The sequence below is a fragment of the Trichoderma harzianum genome, assembly GCF_003025095.1.
Source record: "Trichoderma harzianum CBS 226.95 unplaced genomic scaffold M431scaffold_15, whole genome shotgun sequence".
Lineage (NCBI taxonomy): Eukaryota > Fungi > Ascomycota > Sordariomycetes > Hypocreales > Hypocreaceae > Trichoderma > Trichoderma harzianum.
The window spans coordinates 415,691-437,759 of record NW_020209263.1 but is presented as its reverse complement, the minus strand read 5'-3'; the positions used below and the strand labels follow the sequence as shown (position 1 = coordinate 437,759).

The 22,069-nt window shown below is 51.4% G+C and overlaps 7 protein-coding genes across 7 annotated transcripts; 6 read left to right on the top strand and 1 right to left on the bottom strand.

Annotated features, from left to right (window-relative positions):
• Positions 1-272: 272 nt before the first annotated feature.
• Positions 273-1,791, top strand: M431DRAFT_9428 (hypothetical protein; the record flags this gene model as incomplete). Its single annotated transcript, XM_024924568.1, has 3 exons — positions 273-731; positions 828-1,529; positions 1,654-1,791. 3 exons carry the CDS (start codon positions 273-275, stop codon positions 1,789-1,791), a joined length of 1,299 nt encoding a protein of 432 aa, XP_024769826.1.
• Positions 1,792-8,887: 7,096 nt separating this feature from the next.
• M431DRAFT_261700 (hypothetical protein) lies at positions 8,888-9,957 on the top strand. Its single transcript, XM_024913875.1, has 3 exons — positions 8,888-9,164; positions 9,239-9,292; positions 9,604-9,957. Exons 1-3 carry the CDS (start codon positions 8,980-8,982, stop codon positions 9,833-9,835), a joined length of 471 nt encoding a protein of 156 aa, XP_024769825.1. The 5' UTR covers positions 8,888-8,979; the 3' UTR covers positions 9,836-9,957.
• On the top strand, positions 9,945-12,982 carry M431DRAFT_95880 (hypothetical protein; the record flags this gene model as incomplete). Its single annotated transcript, XM_024924752.1, has 3 exons — positions 9,945-10,073; positions 10,269-12,777; positions 12,840-12,982. 3 exons carry the CDS (start codon positions 9,945-9,947, stop codon positions 12,980-12,982), a joined length of 2,781 nt encoding a protein of 926 aa, XP_024769824.1.
• A 1,165-nt stretch (positions 12,983-14,147) lies between these two features.
• M431DRAFT_499594 (hypothetical protein) lies at positions 14,148-15,179 on the top strand (the record flags this gene model as incomplete). The annotated part of the gene is made up of 1 exon (XM_024917814.1): positions 14,148-15,179. The coding sequence occupies one exon, from the start codon at positions 14,148-14,150 to the stop codon at positions 15,177-15,179; it is 1,032 nt and encodes a 343-aa protein (XP_024769823.1).
• Positions 15,180-15,248: 69 nt separating this feature from the next.
• Positions 15,249-17,662, bottom strand: M431DRAFT_534332 (hypothetical protein). Its single transcript, XM_024920916.1, has 6 exons — positions 17,463-17,662; positions 17,137-17,428; positions 16,884-17,084; positions 16,780-16,826; positions 16,430-16,720; positions 15,249-16,371 (listed from the first exon to the last, which is right to left on the bottom strand). Exons 1-6 carry the CDS (start codon positions 17,609-17,611, stop codon positions 15,447-15,449), a joined length of 1,905 nt encoding a protein of 634 aa, XP_024769822.1. The 5' UTR covers positions 17,612-17,662; the 3' UTR covers positions 15,249-15,446.
• A 1,310-nt stretch (positions 17,663-18,972) lies between these two features.
• M431DRAFT_20107 (hypothetical protein) lies at positions 18,973-20,738 on the top strand. The gene is made up of 3 exons (XM_024913322.1): positions 18,973-19,197; positions 19,259-19,569; positions 19,635-20,738. The coding sequence occupies exons 1-3, from the start codon at positions 19,056-19,058 to the stop codon at positions 20,496-20,498; spliced, it is 1,317 nt and encodes a 438-aa protein (XP_024769821.1). The 5' UTR covers positions 18,973-19,055; the 3' UTR covers positions 20,499-20,738.
• Positions 20,739-21,040: 302 nt separating this feature from the next.
• M431DRAFT_96199 (hypothetical protein) lies at positions 21,041-22,046 on the top strand (the record flags this gene model as incomplete). Its single annotated transcript, XM_024924797.1, has 2 exons — positions 21,041-21,228; positions 21,416-22,046. The coding sequence occupies 2 exons, from the start codon at positions 21,041-21,043 to the stop codon at positions 22,044-22,046; spliced, it is 819 nt and encodes a 272-aa protein (XP_024769820.1).
• Positions 22,047-22,069: the final 23 nt, after the last annotated feature.

Genomic DNA, 22,069 nt, shown 5'->3' with positions numbered 1-22,069 from the left:
TTCCATAGCAATCGCGTGAATTTCATCATCATCATCCCTCCCTTGGCCGGTATGTCCATTGCACAGCAGCTCCGAATCACGGCTTCCTTTTCCCAGCCTTATCTCTGCCCCTCCCCCCTCCTGCATCGGCTTATCGTCGATACCCTTTTCTTCCGACATCTGACACCACCTTCGTATCTGTTCCATCTTGCTGTTGGTTCGTCATTGACTAACGCCCCAAACCTAGACCTAGACATATTCTCTCCAAATACAACATCAGCAATCTATTCACCATGGCGTCCGCTTCCCGCTTCCACGCGGCATCCACCGATGCTGCCATCGCCGCCGAGAACGAGTTCGCTGCCCACAACTACCACCCTCTGCCTGTAGTCTTCTCCAAGGCCCAGGGCGTCAACGTCTGGGACCCCGAAGGCAAGCAGTACCTGGACTTCTTGTCCGCCTACAGCGCCGTCAACCAGGGCCACTGCCACCCCGAGCTCGTCAAGGCTCTCGTCGACCAGGCCTCCCGCCTGACGCTGAGCTCGCGAGCCTTCTACAACGATGTGTTCCCCAAGTGGGCCGAGAAGGTCCGCAACGTCTTCGGCTACGACATGGTGCTTCCCATGAACACTGGCGCTGAGGCCACCGAGACGGCCATCAAGATTGCCCGCAAGTGGGCTTACAAGGTCAAGGGCGTTGAGCAGGGCAAGGCGCTGGTCTTTTGCGTTGCCGAGAACTTCCACGGCCGAACTGTAAGTGTGCCAGCCTATTTTGGGCAAGATGGACTGATTCTCCTACATCAGTACTTGAAATGCAGCTCAAAAGATGGTAACTAACATTCTCTCCAGATGACCGCCATTACTCTGTCTACCGACCCCGAATCCAAGGACAACTACGGCCCCTATGTCCCCAACATTGGCGCCACCTCTCCCTCCACCGGCAAGCCTATCCGTTACAACAACGTGGCCGACCTGGAGGAGGTTTTGGAGGCCCATGGCAAGGACACCGCCGCTTTCATCGTTGAGCCCATCCAGGGTGAGGCTGGTGTTGTTGTCCCCGACGAAGACTACCTGACCAAGGTCCACGCTCTCTGCAAGAAGCACAACGTCCTCCTCATCTGCGACGAGATCCAGACCGGCATTGGCCGTACGGGCCGTCTGCTCTGCTCCGAGTGGGCCGGCATCAAGCCCGACATGGTCACTCTCGGCAAGGCCATCTCCGGAGGCATGTACCCCGTCAGTGCCGTCCTTAGCAGCAAGGAGATTATGCTGGTTGTTGAGCCCGGAACTCACGGTTCGACCTACGGCGGTAACCCCTTGGGCTGTGCCGTCTCCATTCGAGCTCTGGAGATTCTCGAGGAGGAGAACATGACTGCCAACGCTGAGCGTCTGGGCAACATCTTCCGCGATGGCGTGGCCGCCCTCAAGTCGCCCATTATCAAGACGATCCGCGGCAAGGGTCTGTTGAACGCTGTTGTCATTGACGAGGCGGCTGCTTCTGGCCGAACTGCGTGGGATCTCTGCCTCCTGCTGAAGAGCAAGGGCCTTTTGGTAAGTCTTATGTCTGCCTATCAGGCATCTCTGCGTTTTTATCATGGCTGCCTTATTCTGCCTCGTGTCCCTATCATTACCCCTCTTTCTCTCTGCAGTCTCTTTGCTAACGACCCTCCTTTAGGCCAAGCCAACGCACGGAGACATCATTCGCTTCGCGCCTCCTCTCGTCATCACCGAGGAGGAGCTCAACAAGGGCCTTGGCATCATTGCCGAGGCCCTGAAGGAGCTTCCCACTGCCCCTCAAACCAACGGCCACTAAATACGATATTTGACGATTGCTTCCTCTAGCAGTCTGAAAAAGATGGTGGTGGTGGTGTGTGGCTTGACGGCGTACCGTCCTACGAGAAGTAGACGCAGCTGCCTCGTGAGCGCGAGCTCCGGGAATTATGAGGGCGACCCACGCGGAAAGAGAGACGAAGAATTTCCTTTTTGATTTAACACGTCAAACATATAAGATACCCAAGGGATAGCCAGGACCGGTCATGAAGCAGCATAGGAACGGGAGCATATTTGGATTTTTGTTTTGGGACTCTGTCTCCCCTTTTGGGGGGGATGATTTTCTTTCTTTTTTATTAGCATCATTTGGTTCCGGAAGCGGTTTTTCCCTGATAAATAGTCAGGTCGGACAGAATGCCATTGTCCGCGGCGCAAATGGTTCTTTTTTTGGTAGTGTGTAGCATACCTGTTAGAAATGCAGGAGGACGACGAAATGAGATGAAATTTGAAGCAAAGCTAGGCCAAGGCAGAAGTCTATTTTTACATCGTGAATGCATGTATGTCTGCATCTATAGCCGCATGTCTATTCGGAAAAGGCTGTCAATGATATTCTTCCTACGTGTCAGGTCTATCAAACTTTGTATCTTGTCGGGCCATCACTTGCATGCAAGCGGAGAAGCTTGTGCTTTCAACACCACGAATCCATGCATCTACATGATTCTACAACTACCTTTTGCTACTGGTTGGAGCGGCTCAAACGGCATCCGGTCTGCATATTCCGTCCCTCATCCCATTCGTGTTTCTGTACTCGTACGACGAGAAGTCAAAAACCATTTGGCTTGGCTGACAAGGTAACTGTCGTACGCCCCCCCTTAATCGCCGGCGTATTTTTTTGAAAAGAGCAGGCATTCGTGCATTAACGCGGTGGCCTGGTAAGCGGAGGACAGAAAAAAAAAAGAGACTGAGAAGATTTCGAACATCCTCGAGTTAAATCATACGCCTACAGAAGGAGTAGCTGCTATATCTACATTTCTCTAGTAATTGCTAATATATTTCTCTAGTAACTGCTATTTTATTGATATATTGGAAGTCCAGTATTAGCTGAATTGGCGTTCCCCTACAAAAATACTCTTCAATGAGTGAATTAGGTGCTCATATTACTGAATGTACGTACGTATTCATCTTGCCGTCTTGCTTTTTCAGGCCTTCGCTTGCCTAGTCTATTTCGGCCGTGCCCTACAGTATCTGTGTACAGCACTCAAAGACTATCGACTATTGGAGCTTGTAACATATATGCAAGGACACTCTAGGTCACGCAAGTGGCAGAAGCGCGTGTGGTTCACAGCATTAAAAAGTCCAACTCGGGAAACAAGCCGAGACATGACCGATAAGAAAAATGCCTTTCCTTTTTTTATTTTTCGCTCCCCGAGATGGAGATGGTTATCTCGGAGGGCGATTCGGGCGCTACAACAAGGCAAGGGAAAAGGAAGGGTGTGCTGAGTCTAGATTCAGGCCATGGCCAATGGGATGGCAGGCTCGGTGCCTAGAGGAGTAATTCGGGATGGGTTAGCCAAGGCAGCGTTATGCAGGAGATATGGGGTTTGAGAAAGCGGGGGATAAGAGCGAGTATATGCAAGGCTTGTAAGGGGCGTGTGAGTGTGAGTGTGAGTGTGTGTGTTAGTGAGCCGAAGTGTGTGATGAGCTGTGTGATAGTGTTTGTGCTAGATATGCAGGACTAGACGGGGTGAGTAATACAACAAGTATGGCGAAAAGGAAAAGGGGTGGGTCGCATTATCTTTTCAGGTACTGCGTGCTTTGATGTTGATTAGAGTCACAGTTTGGAGCGAATGTGTGTGTGCGCGTTAAGGATTCGATGTGATAGGTTCATGGCGATGGTGTTGTAGCGTTGGATGCCTGGATTATGGAGTAGCAGTCTATAACTGGGTTGGACGGGGGGGTAACACTGCCATCTGTCTATAATGCCTCGCCTGCCTGGGGATTATAGAAAACAACGTGTCTATTGGATCAAAATGGCCATCTTGTCAATTTGGCGCCTTGTCATCGCGAGTTTTTACCCGCGGGATGGAGACGTAAGGTGGGTGGCAATGAGGAAAGATGCGTTCTCTCCGTAGGCCTACAAGAGGCTCAATGTCGTATTCTCAGAGGCCTACGGTGTATAGAATCCATGTCAACTTGGTCAGCATGCATGAGACAAGCAACAAGGTAGGGCAGACTGAAAAAGCCCAATTCGGCAAGCCTGGTCTATCATCTTGACTTTTTTCAGAGGGCCATGATTTCAGCGTCATGGGGTAAATTCCGACAAGCCGACTAGTGGGCGAATTTGCAGATCTTGTGTTTTTCTCGCTGATGTCATGATGCGCGGTGTAGCTTCAAGTTGGGGTTTCTCCTCATGAAGGGATTCGGGTGCTTGGGACGTGGTTCGCCATGATAGGACGTGAGAACGGCTTATGTTGCCGTCTGTCCTGCTGTGGCTCATGTCTGGCTGAGGCCGTCGTGATCGATCGATGCAGCGCCTTATGCAGGGCGGGCTGTTTCGACGGTCCTGTAATCTAGAAGCCGGGCCCCAGCTCTTAGAGATTAAGGTAAACTGACAGCCCAGTCCACGATTGCCTCGATGTTAGCGCAGTGCCGTGCCGGGCCAAACAGGGAACAAGCTCGGCTTGATTCTCAGCTCCTCCTCACGACGATCCATGGCCCCCTCCCACGAGAAATACAGCCAAAGCCGGCGCATCGGTCTAAGTCATTGCCAGCCAGCCGCATGGGACACGACATGTCACTACGACACAGGACTGAAAGCCGCGAAGCCGTCTTAAGCCGCCTCAGACACGGGCGAGCACGTTGGAACTGAACTGGCGTCGAGATCCTTGCTTTGTGTGCAATGAGGAGATGGGAGAAAAGGTGTGTTGTGTGATATACCGTCTTTTCATCACCATAGGATCGCACGTGTCGCCTGGCTAGCAGCTCAATGGCGACGGCGATGCAGTAGCGGGAAACGCATAAGGTAGGCAGCGTCAGGTGACGGATGAGCGAGTGTTTTGACGTGATGGGAGTTGAACTATGGGAAGGGAAACTCGTCGTTTTTCTCACCCAGAATCTGATCAGGCAATTCGAGGCCATGGGGCCTGAGGCTGGTGATGTCAAGGGCCGTCAGCGTTGACCGAGTCAAGGCAAGCCAAGGGTGGCTGGATTTGGTGCATATGATTGATGATGCCCATGAGATGCGATGCGATGGGTCCCCAAACCCGCCTAGAACGAACCCATCAAACGGATGCTAAAAATAAAAAATCCATGGAAAATACTGTACTGTACAGTAACTCCGTACGCTCAGTGCGACAACGTCTCCTCGCGTACAGATGAGAAACAGCCCGTATTCGTGAAACCCACCCCCTTGGAGCGTCAAACGAAGAGTGTTGAGGGCTGGTGTTGCTAAACGCTAACAAGGCCCATGTCACAGGAACCCCCGGACCTCGGGATCGATTCGCTATTACCTTGGTACTATTAGACTGTAGTAAAGTAGGTACACACACGGTTCTGTACAGTTCTGTACAGGCGCTACCTCTCTTGAATTTTATTTTGTTGAGTTGCTGGATGACGAGTCCCAGCTGCATGAACGGATACGGTATGCAACTACCTAGTATGCAAGGACGGAGCCGGATATGGAGTCGAGAGTTTGATGTATAGACAACTCTGCAGCAGCACCGCAACCTCCTCTCCTCGATTGCGGACATGGGATTGGCCGTGACTGCGTTGAGCAGGCAGGGGGGCCACTTGCGAGTCAAATCAAGCCATCCCACGTAGGAAATGGGCTGGCTGATTTGACGCAAGAAAAAAGATGCATCAAGTACATGCTACAAAGCACAAGGTGTGTAAGGTAGAATGTCGCGCGGCCTTGGGATCAGATGGGAGGGAGGCCTGGACATGATCATGATTAGTTGCACGGGAGCTGTTTGGTTCTCCCCCGGAGCAAAAGTGCGAGCACAGCGGTCATGTTTCACAGCAACGGACGATGGCATCGTGGAGAAAGAAAAGTGAGGCTGGGAAAGCTTGATTTGGGATGCGACAATCCGCTTCGATCTTGTCTCAAATCGCCGGCAGCCATTGGCGGCGTCCACCCCCGCTAGCATTGGCCTGACCACGAAGAGAAAAAAGGCAAAAAGCAAAACCACGATAAAGGCCGGAAAAAGAAGAAAAGGCGGGGGAGCACGAGCTGTCAACACAACACCACAGCAAGTAAGAATGAGGTAGACAAGACGCAACAATAACATTTCGAGTGCGGTGAGCCTAATTTAGGCCTCGTTGGGAGCAATCGTCCGGCAGAATTTTAGCTGTGCCCGCTTTGGCGGTGGCTGCTGTGGGCGTAACATCGATTGGCTTGCAGCAGCATTTCATGTCCTCTCGTACTCGGTACATGACGCAGCGGCAGCCGGTATAACCAGACCAGAACGGAACAGAGACGATGCATGTATGGATGTACACATGCGCTGTTGTGCGCCCGCTGGGTACAAAGTATAACCTGGTATGGGCTGTTTTGTGTATACTTTTTCCCATGGCGCCGCCTCTTCGATGCAACTACTGGGGAAGACGCCCTTGCATGGACTACAGTATGACTATGACCATCCAGGAGTAGCACCGAGATGCCGTCCTTCGTCGAGCGTGAATCCATCCATCAGTCAATCAATCAATCCAATCCGCAAAGGTGCTAATGGAGGCAGCCGTGATGATCAGACAGAGAGGCAGTGCCCTCCTCCTCACCAGGCACGAGGACGAGGCATCAATCACTCCAGTCGTCCAGACTGTCACCGGCCTAAAAAGTCCTACATGAATGACCAACAGCAAAAAGAAGTGGGTTTTAGCGCGGCCTCAAGGTGGTTCCCCGATTTAAGGGTCCTCCGGCTGTCTCGCGGTGGGTTCCAAGCCAAGGCAATAGCTGGCGGAGATGGGGGTTGCAATCCGTCGACGCTAGAACTCGCGGAGCCTTGAAGTGCGCACCTTGCGAGGTTTCCATGTCCAATGCTCTCCCAGGGTGTCATTGTGTACGAGCGCTTTGTATGTATGTACAGAGAGGTGCTTTGTACTGTTACAGACTCGTACGTGCTCATCTCGGAGCCTGCTTGGCCACGGCTTGCTAGCCGCCCTTCGTGGAGGTCGCAGTGCATGTACGGTGTCTGTCTGTCTGTCCCGTCAGTAGTACGAGTACAGACGAGCACTAATTGTAATTGATCCGTATCCATTGCAAAGGAGGGAGCAAATGATATGATAGGTACCTTATGATGCATCAAACGAGCGACTTTGGCTGCAATGCGCCGGCCGGCTTCTCTGCTCTGCCACGACTCGCACAGATGCACGGTGATGCAGCACGCCATTCTCGGTCTATGTTTGACAAAGCACTCGCCGGGCTCCTTCTAGGCAGTTCCGCCTGCGAATGAATCATGATTCTAGCCTCGAATCTTATTCCCAAGTACCGGACGGGACTTGGTCGTAGCGCAATGATGCGAGTCTCTCCCAAATGCACGCCAGCCGATCCCCGGCCCCAGCGGTATCGTTTGTATGGCTGGCCCGGAGCTTCACTGCGCTGCACGACCCCAAACGCTGCCGCGATAAGGGTGAGGTGAGAAAGGGGCGGCAAAGAGACGGTGTCCTTGCATCCGCCAATTCGACGAGCGCGTTGTCTGCAGGCAGAATTACGAGAATTATATTGTCGGATGCTGGATTGCACAGTATTGGTTGCTGATTGCCCGGCCGCTATCGCTGCTGCTATCAAATCTCTTATCTCGAATGCAAGACTCCATCCAATATCGCAGTCAGCGACGCAACAGTCTGCAAGGCCGCATCAGTGCTTGTGCCGCTTGGCGCCTCCGGCGATTCCACACTCCATCAATAAAAGGTAGGCGTCCTAATACAGTACCCATCGTACCAGTTGTACATGATTAGTACGTACATGCATTGGATGCGCTCCAGCACCGCACCCTTATCAGCGCAGCTGGTGGTTGTTCCATCATTGATGACAATTGGCCTACTAATTGGCGTCTGCATTCTGCGAGCAAACTGCGCGAGTACATGTACATTGATGCCGTGTGCCGTAACTTTAGCGAGTGCCGACCTATTTGCAAAAGTGCTCAGTGATCCAAGTCCCCTGCCTGGTAGCAGATGGACGTTTTCTGCGGTGGCGCATTCTCGCTCAGAGGTACATACGAGTACGGGCTGCATCATCATGATGGATCAATCTTCTTCTTCTCGAACCATTTGATCCACGAGTCCGCTTCGGGCTTTGGGTGTTCTGCAGGTACCGCGCCATATGACATGGGGCCCAATTACGCGTGCGTTCCGCGGGGAAGCCTGTTAGGGATGTACTTGCGATATACTTCCATGCCGCCCGTCGTCCTGCACGAGTACAGGTACTCTTAGTACTTCGTGCGTCACAAGGTACTCGTACAAACAAAGAGCGGTACGAGTACGTGAACGTGAACATCGATGAATATGAGCACAATGCCCAGTCCAGTCGTTTGACGGGGGACCCGCCGGCTTTAGCGCCGACCTGCTATCAATTCAAGGAGCTGGTACAGGTACTTTGATACTCCGTAGATTGCGGCAGATTGCGGCAGCGACCCCCTGCGCTGATGCGCTCTGGCAAGCCAAAGAATCCAAAGGCCAAAGAGGTACCCAGTACTGCGCAACCCCGTCCGCGGCTGCTGCAGTACCCGCCACTTCGCAAGTCGCTCTAGGTACCTACAACGGCATCACGAGCCCTTCACAGGTCATCCAGTCCAATGCAGTGACCTTCCGCTGTGTGTCTCGTTCTCGTCTATCTCTCTCTTTTTTTCCCTCTTGCAGCCACGGCGCCATCCTCTTCCATCTCCTCGCCATCCTCTTGCTTCTTCTTTTTTTCCCTCCCTTTTTCTTTTTCCGTTTCTTTTATCCCCGGCCTTATTTCTAATCTTACCTTTCTCCCTAAGTTTTTCTTGCCGCACTTCTAGTTGCCGCTTCGAAACCTTCGCACTATCATCCTTATCATCTGACCACCCTTGATCTGGGACCCTCGGTCGGATCGATCACACAGCCCAAGACCAGTCCTGTCAGTTTGGCTTTTCGCCCCAAGAGCAGCCCAAACCCCATCAAGCCCGCCTAGCTTGTGGCGTCGGTACCTACGCCGTGCTATCTGAGTCTCAGTCTGCCGTCGTCGTGCGTTATCTTGCTCCTTGTACCTCGCTGCATGGGCGATAACCCAATAACGACCCCCGGCCCTCGTCTCCATTCTGCATCACTGCGCTGCAGCCTCTTGAAAGCCTCCCACGCAAACGCCCCGCAAACCCAGCGTCCATCAGGGTTGGCTGCTTCGAGTCATACTTGTCGTCGTCTTGCGTCTTCGCCAGGCGACAGCGCTCCATCTCCATCCAGGTGCATCTCATCCGCCTCCTAGCTCCAGCGCTGGGCTCTCTCGACGTCTCTCTCTCGAAACCTGACCAGACCAGACGAGACGAAGCTACCGCTTGCCAGTGCGCCGTAGCACGGCTGTCTTTCAAGGTGTTAGTCACGCCCTCCCCCATCCTTGTCACCCCCAGCTTGCAGCAGCTACTGTATCCCTTCCGATCCCCAACCCGGCCACAGGATCCTGCACGCCGGCGCTCGTCTGACTCGGCTGCGGTCTCTCTCCGACAGTCCCCTGGCCTTCTTTTGTTTTGTTTCCTGTTACCATCTTTCTCTTTCTCTTTTTATTATTTTTATTTCCTCTTCATCCCGTCCGTCGCCGAAGATACCCTTTTCGCTCCCTCCGTTATCCATCTACTCCGTCATATCTGCTGTGTTGCTAACTCTCGTCACCATCGACTCTCAGCAGACCCTACGACATATATACACTCTTCACCTTATCGGACACCTGCCGTTTACCTCATACCATCGACGACTTTCCATTCTGGGTCTTCGATTCCCGCTACACCGACTTCCCATCTTGTTTCATCTCCCCTGGCCCGTTCGCCTTAATAGCCCTGTCTCGTCGCGTCTCATCCAATCTCGCCCTTCTACTCCATCCTTTACACTCTTTCTGCCCGTCTGGAGCTTCTTCCATCTAGGACTACATGACAGCTTCGTTCGACGGCACACACCCTCGAAGCTTGTAAGCCCCCGGGCTGTGACCGACCTCGCTCTCTTCCTGCCATCGACAACGTAACACAGGAAGCAATGGCGAGCCGACAGGATGGTTCCTCCCTCGGCTCCCGGCGGTCGGGTGGACGGAATGTAGGCCAGTTTGCCATCGACAAAGAGATTGGCAAAGGAAGCTTTGCGCAAGTCTATATGGGCTGGCATAAGGTGCGATGAACCCTATCCTAGTCATGTTTCACCAGCCAGTTTGCTCTCCGCCATCGTCAACGGTGTACCCTCTTTGCATGCGGTCAGGTTGTCCTAGCCGGCTTGACAGCAACTCTCATCTCTCCTCGCATCTTCACCCCCAACCATTCCTTCTTCATTGAGACGCGCTTGCTAACCATGCTTTGCATTCAACAGGAAACAAAGGCTGCAGTGGCCATCAAATCCGTCGAACTAGATCGCCTGAACAAGAAACTGAAAGAAAACCTATATGGCGAAATCCAAATCCTCAAGACCCTACGGCATCCGCACATCGTTGCTCTCCATGACTGTCTCGAATCCGCTACACACATTAACCTTGTCATGGAATACTGCGAGCTCGGTGACCTTTCCCTCTTCATCAAGAAACGTGACAAGCTCATTACCCATCCTGCCACCCACGACATGGCCCGCAAGTATCCCAGCGCCCCTGACTCTGGCCTTCACGAGGTCGTCATCCGCCATTTCCTCAAGCAGTTGGCGAGTGCCCTGGAGTTCCTACGGAGCAAGAACTACGTCCACCGAGATGTCAAGCCGCAGAACCTCTTGCTGCTGCCCTCACAAGCATTTAGGGAAAAGCGAAACCTCCCCATCATGGAGGCAAGCCAGGATTCGTTGATACCAATGTCCGGCATCGCTTCCCTGCCGATGCTGAAGCTTGCTGACTTTGGATTCGCCCGTGTATTGCCCTCAACGTCTCTCGCCGACACCCTTTGCGGCTCACCCTTGTACATGGCCCCTGAGATCCTCCGTTATGAGCGGTACGACGCCAAGGCTGACTTATGGTCCGTCGGCACTGTCCTGTATGAAATGATTTCGGGGAAGCCCCCTTTCCGCGCGAGAAACCACGTCGAACTGCTGAGGAAGATAGAAGCTGCCGAAGACGTCATCAAGTTCCCCAAAGAAGTGATCATTACATCTGAAATGAAATCCCTAGTAAGAAGCCTGCTCAAGAGGAGCCCCGTGGAGAGGCTGAGCTTTGAAAACTTCTTTTCCCACCCCATCGTCGTTAATGAGATCCCCGGACTGGTCGAGGATGACGTTCCAAGGCCCGCCAGGCGTGAGCCCAAGTCAATCCCCCAAGCAGAGCCTACGGCAACGTCACCGCGCGTTGGCTCTCTGCGAAACGGAGGCTTCGAACCTGCGCCTGCCCGATCGTCTCGGGAGCAACTGCCTCGGTCATCGCCGCTGATGGAGAGTCCCAGCGAGGGCCGACATCGGCCGCCCTCCGGTGAGATTCACCGACGGTCAAATTCACCCCGGGAGACTGGAGCCGCAGGCCTGGGTATTCAGCGCCCGACGGTACCCCATGCAGCATCACTCCCGAATCATCCCAGGGTTTCTAGGCAGTCTTTGCACAACACCTCGCCGCCTTCCTCCTTAAGCCAAGACATCCGCAAGGCTCGGATTCCAAGCAAGGCTCTGACAGAGGAAGAGGAAAAGGCGGCTCAAGATGTCATGTTCGAAAGGGATTATGTGGTTGTTGAGAGGAGGCACGTCGAAGTAAATGCGCTTGCAGATGAGTTGGCCGCAAACGAGAAGCTCGCCTCGCAGAGCCCGACTTCTCTGAAATCGAAGCCACTGGTCAGGCATTTCTCGCAGCAGGGGCCCCCAAATTCTACCACTGGAGCCGTCGCAGCTCCCCCATCGCGGACGCAGCTTATCACGCAGGGCCGGGCCGGCCAAGACCGGCGCTCGTCGTACGAGAAGGCCTTGTCTGCAAGCCCCGGGTCGGCTTCGAGCGCCATCACCAAGGCTATCCAGGATGCCAGCCTCCGCCTGTTTGGTGTCAGGATGCCCATTCGCCCCAAGGGTCAATCTCCACCAATGTACCAGCCGTTCCCGGCATATCCGACGCCGCCAACCTCGGCCGGACTCATTGGAGACGGGAAGAACATTGCGTCAGAGGACGACGATGTCCGCTCCGCGCAGGTCATTGAAGACCTCGCCACCCGAAGTGACTGTGTCTATGGATTCGCCGAGGTCAAATACAAGCAGCTTGTCCCCATGGCACCATCCACAAATCATGGACTGGGAGGCATTGCAGCCGACCAGTTATCAGTGGACGACGAAGGTCTTACAGCCGAAGCCGTGGTGGCACTCTCTGAAGAGGCTTTGGTACTCTATGTGAAGTCACTTTCTCTTTTGGCACGGGCCATGGACATTGCCAGCATCTGGTGGTCCAAGAAGAGCAAGGGAGATGTTACCACCGGCCTGTCGGCGGCAGTCTCTCAGTCTGTCGTCCAGCGCATTAACGCCGTGGTCCAATGGGTGCGACAGCGCTTCAATGAGGTGCTGGAGAAGTCCGAGATTGTTCGCTTGAAGCTCATCGAAGCTCAGAAGCAGCTGCCAGAGGACCACCCAAGCCACCCGTCAAACCAAGGAGTGGACTCGATCATGTCCTCGGCAGGATCTGGGATGGACCAGGTATACCTCACACCAGGCATCACAGCTGAAAAGCTGATGTATGACCGAGCTCTCGAGATGAGTCGAACTGCGGCTATTGATGAAGTCACAAATGAGAACTTGCCTGGTTGTGAGATTTCATACATCACGGCCATCCGCATGCTCGAGGCTGTGTTGGACAGCGGTGATGACGCAGGTCTTACACGAACCAAGGAGAGCTGCAGCGATCTCGAGAGCGATGAGGAAGCTCATATCCGAAAGAGTAAGTTGTCTCGTTTGTATAGACCAGCCAGTCCCAGAACAAATAGCTAACAAAATTGCTAGTGATTACTATGATCTCAGGCCGGCTTTCCATGGTCCGCAAGAAGCAGCGCATGATTGCCGAAGCCAACAGCAGAACACAACTAACCCGTCGACGAAGTGGCGATGTTACGCCTCGCAGTCCTCTCTCACAAGCGTCGACTTAATCTGACTGCGCGAAGAAGAAAAGAAGTCTTAAAAAGCAGCAATAGCAGCACACATCAGATACGATACGATAAACAAAAGGCAAACCCCTACATAACACTGGAAGCCTCACGGCTGGACATTATTTGGACGACACCAGTATTATTGCTCGAGGTCCCGAGCACCTCTTTCTCTTTCCTTCTATGGGTTTTGCCCCTTTCTTTTGAAGGCGTTGAGGCAGCTTGCAAAGACAAGCACCAGAACAGAATCCCCGCTCAGGTAATGGAAGCGGGCGTTTGGATGATTATTTGATATTTCAGTGTTTCAAGGTTTTAGGCATATCCATGGCCAGGCGTTTTATTATATTTCTACTTTTCATTTCGTTTATCCTCTTTCCCAGCCAGGGTGTGGCTGATTATGTTTTATTCTCTTTGACTTGGTTTTTCTTTCTTTTTATTTTTGGTCTAGGGCTATACTGCATATCCGAAGCCAGGGAGGCCAGTAGCTACTAGCAGGCGCAGACGACCAAGGGATTGAGCAAGAGAGTGAGCACGCGTTTGCTCTTGTATGGAACAGCTCTGATCAGCAGTGTTTCCTTTGCCTTCTTACCTTCTCTTCACACTCATCTTCTTTCTCGTTATAAGCTCTAGTAATCTCTTGTCCATCTTTGGCTTTAGCCATTTATTGTTGCTATTTTCTGGATTTTGGGATACTTTTCTATCGTTTTTTTGGGACATGGCAACGGGCAACGTGGGTTCGGATGGGTCTTTCTTCAAACGGGACGGTATCGATATGTGACCAAGAAAGAGTCACGGGTAGCGGTGGGAACGGATATGGGCGAGGACTGGTTTTTGTGCGTGAATTTGTATGATTTTAGATTGTTGCGTTTCAGCGCGTAACCTAGTCCATGATACCAATACCATTGCTGCCAACGTTTTTGGAAACTTGTGCGTTTGCTCCTGGTTCTCCCGCTTTGTGATGTTGTGCGCCTTGAATAAGTCTTTGGGTTGGTGAGTGAATGTAGTTTACCTACGACGGGACGGGTTTACACAAAAGTAATTCACTACAGGATGTTTCAAACGGTTGCGTTTTCAGACTTTCACTTTGTGTTTAACCACCTCCTTGTACATTTTAAACACTACGAAGGAGCAGAGAATGTGTATTCAACGCAAGACTCGTTCCGTCAAAATGTCTGCGACTCAAATTACACAAACGCCACTCACATCTAATCATCCGAGCCAACCATCCAACTCGTATCTCAAGAAAGCAGAGAAGATAAAAGACGATCACCAGACAGCAGACCTCTTACTCGCAATCAGCCATGCCGCTGTACAACGCCAACGGGAAAGCATTCAGCAGCGAGAGAACCAGAAAATCTTAGACCGGAAATGGAAGGAAGAACACGTATTGAAACCCCAAATGGAACAGAAGAGGGAGCTCGAGGCAGAAGAAAAGACCAAGGAGTTGGTGGCGGAGCTATTTGAGAGGGAGTTGACGCAGTGGAGAGAGCAGCGTGACAAGGCTTCAGCGAGAAACTATCTTTCGAGAGCAGAGGTTGATGAACAAGTACACAGATTAGTGGAAGCAGTAATCCAGTGCATCGGCATGGAAAAGCGCCGCATGGAAGACGGGACGGAAGAACCGCACGAAATCTGGCGCTCAAGAATGATTGCCCTTCGAAAGCAAATAACCGCCGTCTGGAACGACAACGACAGAAGGATACTCATGGGCGTGCCGCGGTATGTAGAGGGATATCCGGTCAGGGAAAGGATTCGGCCACCGATTTTTTTGGCGTTGAGGAGGCAGAAGATGTCTGGGCTGAGAGGGTGTTTGCAATGTGAAGTGAAGGGGTTGATGTGTTCGATGAGTGTGCAGGGGAGGGTGGTGGGGGAGGAGGTGATGGATAGGGGGTGTAAGAGGTGTGAGGGGGATGGGGATCGGTGTATTGTTGACTGTGAGCTCGTTGAAGAGGTGGAGGAGGAGGGACAGTGGAAGGAGAAAGTGAGCCATGTGTGGGATTGGTGGGATGGAGCTCCGGAGAGGGAGGAGGATATGGATTCGGCGGAGGAGGCCGTGGAGATGTGGGAGCGCCGACGAAGGGGAGCGAGGCTGGAGTTGGTAGGGGGCGTCATGCAGTGGGTTGAGGTCAGGGGCTTCGCGCCCCAGGGTGGTGACAAGAGCGATGGTGGTGACAATGGTGTTGCGAGCTCGATGGCTTGATTCAAAGAGCGGCATGCTTATTTCTGTGCATTGCAGAAAAATAGAAAGTGCTGTTTGAAATGTCTCATTCTGAGGAAGCTGGTGATATATCTGAAAAGCATCATCTGGACTCTCTTGCATATCTATCTTCTAGATGGAGTCATAAACCTACCTAAGTAATTTCATTTCTTTTCAATCCCCGACTCAAAGAGAGTCCAAATCTGAAAACATTCACTCCTAAATGAGTCGACTCATTCGCAGCAGCTCACATCTGCAAAGCACACATCTTCACTGGAGAGATTGCCGTTTTTTCCCCGCAGGAGTGAAGCCCTTACTTTCCTCGCCTCCAGTGTCCCCATTCTCCATAGCAGCCTTCATGGTATCAGTCAGAAATTTTGCATCCAGTCTCTTCAGCTCTGCCAAAACATCTTGTCTGTGAGTCTTGGAGTGTGGTGGCTTCAAGTGCCTGTCAAGGCCAGGTAGAGGGAGCTGAAGCACATCGCAAACTCGCAGTTGATGGAGTGTCATGATTTGGGGCTCTGGCTTGCGGTCTTCGCTATGACGATCCCGAAGTGGTGTATTCTGGATCTGTTCCTCTTTACGAGTCACATCGGGGCTTTCTTTTGCCAGCTTAGGCTTACATTTTAACACACTAGATTCATGCGGTGGCGACAGTCCTGGCAAGGGCCCTAGCCTGGCCGCCTTTATATCCTGTTGGAGATCTCGAAAGTATCCAGACGTCTCTGTGTAAGGTGGCGAGCTCCACCGTATCGATTTATGGGCACTATTGGTAGATAATTTGGTAGGTGCTGATGGGAGTGGAGGAGATTGAAGGCTGGCCAAGTCCCAGGGCATTGGCTTGAGCTGAGTGTCGTCACCCAGGTCTGATAGGCACCGTCTATCAAGTTGTTGAAAGAATTCAAAGTGTTTTTGCGGTGTGCAAAACCAATCGTGGCATTCTGCCTCAGCAGCAGTTATTCGGTTTACCGGTGTTAGCTGAAGGCATGCCAAGGTAAATCTCTGGCTATTCGAGGAACGTTTTGGCGAGATTTCTTTGATCATAGCCTTCACCATCTGTTCAATGGATTGTTGATCTATGCGAGTCAGATTTTCGAAGCTCTCCACATCAGAGGTCAGCAATCGCAGCGCGACAAGGCCAAGCGACCACACATCTACGGCGGTAGTTTGGGCCTCTCCGGTTGAAAACAGTTCTCTGTAATATCCTTATTAGCCAAATATTTGCTGAAAAGGCAATAGATTCTTCATCTTACGGAGCCCTGTATTCGAATGTACCAATATCCGTCACCATTCGGCTGCGGCGAGGAACAGCGCAGGCACCAAAATCCGACAGCATAATTCGATGGTAGGCTATCTTGGGGGAGTACGCCAGCAGTATGTTTTCCGGTTTCAAATCTCTGTGGATGATGCCCTTTCTGTGAAGATAGGCGAGGCCGCGTACCACTTGTCGGAGAATAATTCGACAGTCAAGCTCTTGAACAAATTCATGGCGATTGATGAAGGAGACAAGATCACCTCCGGACGCAAGCTCTGTGAAAATGTACCTAGTCATATAATCAATATACTGGCGTTACCCAGCAGGCGTGTAAGATTCGGAGCTCACAGAGAGTGCGGAAAAATAACAGCATCAATGTAGGGCAAGATGTTGGGCTAGAGGAAGTTAGCATCCTGTTGAGACGTCCAAGTCTTCATTAGAAGCAGACTCACGTGCTTGAGCTGACGAAGAACATCAATCTCCTGAAGCTTCCGATATAAATCCTCTCGAGGCATCTTGCCATCTTGTCTACCCAGGTTGACTAGCTTGCAGACAAGCTGTCGCTTAGTCTTTGATTCGATGGCCAAGTAGACAGCTCCCTCTGCGCCGGTGCCAAGGCATCGTGGAGATATGATGTATTCGTTTTCAAAAACCTTTACTTGTCAGAATAAATGAACATTAGCAACCAAGGCAAGGAGAACGAACTCGGCATTCGTCTTTCTGAATGGCCGTTAGTGGCCGAGGTGGAGGCGTTCGAGGTTGGTGGAAAATGAACTTCCAATAGGGTCGAATTTCAATGGAATCACCATCCTGTAAGAGATATCCCGAAGATATCTGGGGGCCAACGCCGATAATGTGGCCGTTGACAAAAGTTCCATTGATAGACTTGCGATCTCTCACATAGACGTGGTTGACTGATGGTTCGTAGACAATCACGTATATCTCACAGTGATTTCGAGACACGAGGTTTTCTGAGTCAGTCTGAATAGAGAAAGCGCTGCAAGTATCATCAGCAACGCAACTCCACAGACCAAATATTGATCCACAGCCTACTTGGCATCCGGGTCTCGCCCAATCCTGAAGATTTCTTGCTCCTAGATCGGAAATTCTTCAATAGGCTGGTCACTGATCCGGCTGTCCACCAAGCGGAGATATGCAGCGGGCAATTCACAATCATCATCGCAGCTGTTGTCTAAAGTAGCTGTTGGAGCTTCCATGACGAGCAATTCAGTATCTCAAGAGATATCAAGAGAATTCAAGGTGCATAGAAGGTCGGCTAAAGGATCAATAAATTCACGAATGTATATTTGAAAGAAGAAACCCAGAATTCCCAAATTGATTTTCCTCTGCTTTCCTATCGACGCTGCTACCCTAGAAATTCAAGAACACCAGTAACCAACCGACTTACAATGCCACCTTCGCTCCTGCCCTCTCAGTTGCTCCATCATGAAACGACACACAGTACATATACGGTGTTCACTCATATAACCTGCACAGTGTATGTTGATACCCATGCACGGGCCTCAGTGAGGGGCCCACGTGATACCCGGGGGGTTTGTGCCCTACAGCGGCCTTGTCAAAGTGCTTGAAATTCCCCCGCTCTCGCGAAAGTTCCTTTCTTGTACCTCATCCCAACAACGATTCTCATCAAAGAACAAGTAAGGTTTCCTCCCCCGCGGCGCATTTGAAGCCATTTCGCATTGGCAGAAGGCATTGGCGTTGCGCCAATGCTTCTTTTGATGCGAATGCCGGCCGCCTCACTGCTAGAACCACCCCACTAACGAGAGCTCCCAGACGCATCGTTCAAGATGAGAGCCAAATGGAGGAAGAAGCGCGTTCGTCGCCTTAAGCGCAAGAGAAGAAAGATGAGGGCTCGCTCGTAAGTATCATCCAATTTGCTGTCGCCGCTGCACAAGAAGCTTGAAGCTAACTGGATAACTAGCAAATAAACGACTCGCTCTACTACCTGACTTGACACATCTTTCACATTTTGAATGAGTTCACGATAAAACGACAAGCAAAGCTGCTGCACCACGGTACCACTCTATGAACGATTACGACCATCAAGTTGGAATCGACATATCGGTGCGCCTCGCCAATTCAGCTATGGGAGTCAATGGACGAACGCGAGAGATGAGGACTGGACAACTTCAGCCAGGTGGAGACATCGTTTTGAGGACGCGAAGGCCATGAAGCAAAAAGCTGCTGCAAGAGGCACGCTTAGGATCGATACGTTGCTTGACAAGATCAAAGGCAGAATTTACTTCATTTCCAAACCATTTCTAAAGCTCCTACGTGACGTACTTTTGTCGTAATTGTTACAATAGTAAGCACCATTGAGCTGGCGAAGCTATGATGCTCGTGTGACCTAATTTCTCCAATACAGTTTGTGTGCGAGCTGGCACCTTGCTACCGATGGAGCTCTGCAGCTATGCTCCCCTGCTGCCATTAGTGACGTACATTGCTGGGACTTCAGCTGTGTGGGGGTTTCGTCTCTCACCGCCCGCTCGGGTAAATACCGGCAAAAGATTTCCTGCCGCCCGATAACCAAAATTTTTTGGAGCAGATATCCCACTTGGCATCAAATTCAGGTCGAAGAAACATTGCAGACGCTCAACGCAAAAATGTCGGATCTCAGCAACAAGAAGAGAAAGCGAGACGGGGAAAAGGCTGGTTCTGCAAAGAAAAAGGTCGTCATTGACGCACCGGCCTCAATTGCAACCGTCTCCTCTGTTCTCCGGCCCAAATCATGCCCTCCTGTGATTGGTATGCGGCGCATTTCATTGTCGAATTGGGTCGTTTGCGCATATGCTGACAATCCATATAGCAAACACTCCAGGAATGGAAATGCCCTCGAATTTGGTCTTTAACTCATATATTCCCAAGAATGCCTCTTCAAAGTCCAAAAAGGCAGCCGACAAGGCACTCTTACTGCACTCCACGACGCACCGGAATCTGGACTATACGGCAAGAGAAGAAGAGTCGCGCGACTCAAAGCCGCTCCTGAACCACTTCATCGGCATCTACGACCCAAAGACTGGCAAATTGCAAGTTGTCGAAGCGAAAAAGATGGTCGTACGAGGCGCCGTCCGCTCTAAACAAGTGCCAACTTCTGCAGATCAGACGGAAACCAAGAAGGTAAGGACTCCCTTCTCAATGCGAAAACTTCCGGATATACGATGTAAAATACTAACATACAACAGAGCATCATGGACCAGAGGACAGATCTTGGACAGACTTTCGGAACGAAGAAGGCCAAGAAGGTCATCCAAGACAAGGTGTTGAACGCCATCGCTCCGCAGAAAAAACCTGGCGACTTCAGCACGCCCAAGTTGGACGATGCCTCCAAGGCAATTCTCAACTCCATCGGTGCAGTTACATCCACAATGGCCTCAAGAGAAGAGCTGCAGGCAGTTATCGACGAAGCCAAGCCAGTACCCAAGGCGAATCTCGACGCAGAAGACATTTACGACGTATACCGCCCCGAGGAAATCATCGGAACAGATATCCTCAACCTTGTTCCTATCCGAGAATGGCAGGAGAAGGCGAAACACGGCGAGAGCATCCAGTTCCGCTCTCGATATGTTGTCTCTCGCGTGCAAGCCATTGCCTCCAACGAAGATGCCGAGATGCGGCTGCGCGTGCTAAGATACCTTTCTATCGTTCTCCTGTTCTATCTCTACTCAAAACCCGGCCGCCAAAAGGGCACTCGGCAGTTGCCGCCCAGAGAGAAGCTCCGGGAGCTGCTTGCTCCAGCCCCTGAGGCGGTCGTCGAAAACATTCGTCGCAAGTTCTCGGATAACGGCCAGCTGAGGAAATTTCACATTGACCTGCTCATCGCGCACTGCTGCGCACTTGCTTGCATCGTGGATAACTTTGAGGTGGACACGCAGAACCTGAGAGACGACCTGAGAATAGAGCAGAAGGTAATTAACCAGTACTTCCACGAGATCGGAGCCAGGGTGAAGCCCGTAAAGGATAAGGCAGAGGATCGAATGCTGCACATCGCAAAGCTTGCGCTACCACTAGACTTTCCGAAACAGCGACAGATCAGAGCGCGCCGATGATGGATATAATTTGTACGAGGGGTCTGGAAAAGTAATTAAAAGACAGAGATGTGAAGGGTTTTTACAAATGGGGGGAGTTTTGATTCTACGAGCGGGCGCTGTGAGATATATATACATATTTCCCATTGTTCGACTGCTCTCACTGCATAGAGGCGTCGTTTTTCAGAAATACATCGTTTCACATTTACTCATATTGATAACTAGCTATTGAATTATATCAATCTAATGTGAGAAGCCTTATCGATGATTCTTAAAAGTCATTCGATTGACAGGGTAGACGCAAATCGAACGAATTGGCACCCAGCGGGATCTCAAGCCGTCTCGATGCCCCGCAGAAATGTTACCCGTAGACCTCGGTATGTCTGGGGTAAAAGCGCCGGGATCTCATCTCTCACCTCCAGTCTTACTTGCATATATAATAAAACATAGAATCATTGCTTTTCATTTTACAATTTCCCCTTAGATTCATTGATTGCAATACCAATCATAATATTTCGCTATATAAAGTATCGTTAAAAGAATTGATACAGGAATAAAGCAAGATGTCGTCCGGCGTAATCTCCATCGAATACCGCGGCCGCGTCGCCATCATCACCATCGCCAACGAGAAGAAGCTCGGCGCGATGAATCAAGCGCAGTATTTTGAGCTGTCGCAAGCGTTGAGGGAGGTTGCGAAGCATGACGAGGTGTTTGTTACGGTTCTGCTTGGCAAGGGACGTTTCTTTTCAGCGTACGTGACTCTCCTCCAATGCAATCTATTATTCTCCTATCTATCTATTTAAGCGGCCTCTTTTTCCCCTTTCTATACATGTTTCCGTATCATCATGAGAAAACAAATCTATCATGGGAGGAAAAAAAAAGAGAGACAAATGAGTTAAGAAATCTCATGATTAATCTCATGGCTAACCACCAAACAGCGGCGCGGATGTCACCATCGGCAGAACAAGCCCCAGCGAACCCAACGAAGCTCGCAAACAATGGCTCCAAACATTCGTAGCCTTCAACCTCAACATCACAGAAGCCTTCGCCTCTCACCCAAAAATCCTCGTCGTCGGCCTCAACGGCCCCGTCGTCGGCCTCACCGCCGCAATCGTCTCCCACGCCGACTTCATCTACTGCGCGCCACACACTTTCCTCCTCACCCCCTTTTCATCCCTAGGTTTAGTCGCCGAGGGAGGCTCCTCACGCGCCTTAGTCACGCGGCTTGGTCCTGCGAGGGCGAACGAGGCGCTCATAATGAGTAAGCGGATCACGAGCGCGGAGCTGGAGCGGTGCGGTTTCGTGAATAAGATCTTTGAGGATGTAAAGCAGGGCGAGGACGAGAAGTTTAGGGAGCTGCTACTTAAGGAGGTGGATGAGAGGCTGGGGGAGCATCTTGTTGGGGATAGCTTGGTGGGTATTAAGAAGTTGATAAGGGGACCGGAGCAGAACATTGTGAATTTGAGCAACTTTAATGAAGTGTTTGCTGGTTTGGAGAGGTTTGTTACTGGAGTCCCGCAGGAGGAGTTTAGGAAGATTGCGAGCGGCGAGAAGAGGCACAAGCTGTAGATATGATGAATGACGTTTCTAAT

Coding starts and splice junctions, on each gene's coding strand:
- M431DRAFT_261700 (XM_024913875.1), top strand. CDS start 8,980: ATGGGCGATAACCCAATAACGACCCCCGGCCCTCGTCTCCATTCTGCA. Junction 9,165..9,238: donor AGCGCTCCATCTCCATCCAG/GTGCATCTCATC, acceptor TGACCAGACCAG/ACGAGACGAAGCTACCGCTT. Junction 9,293..9,603: donor GCACGGCTGTCTTTCAAGGT/GTTAGTCACGCC, acceptor GACTCTCAGCAG/ACCCTACGACATATATACAC.
- M431DRAFT_534332 (XM_024920916.1), bottom strand. CDS start 17,611: ATGATGATTGTGAATTGCCCGCTGCATATCTCCGCTTGGTGGACAGCC. Junction 17,429..17,462: donor AGGCTGTGGATCAATATTTG/GTCTGTGGAGTT, acceptor TGATACTTGCAG/CGCTTTCTCTATTCAGACTG. Junction 16,372..16,429: donor ACATTCGAATACAGGGCTCC/GTAAGATGAAGA, acceptor AGGATATTACAG/AGAACTGTTTTCAACCGGAG.
- M431DRAFT_20107 (XM_024913322.1), top strand. CDS start 19,056: ATGTCGGATCTCAGCAACAAGAAGAGAAAGCGAGACGGGGAAAAGGCT. Junction 19,198..19,258: donor ATCATGCCCTCCTGTGATTG/GTATGCGGCGCA, acceptor CAATCCATATAG/CAAACACTCCAGGAATGGAA. Junction 19,570..19,634: donor ATCAGACGGAAACCAAGAAG/GTAAGGACTCCC, acceptor AACATACAACAG/AGCATCATGGACCAGAGGAC.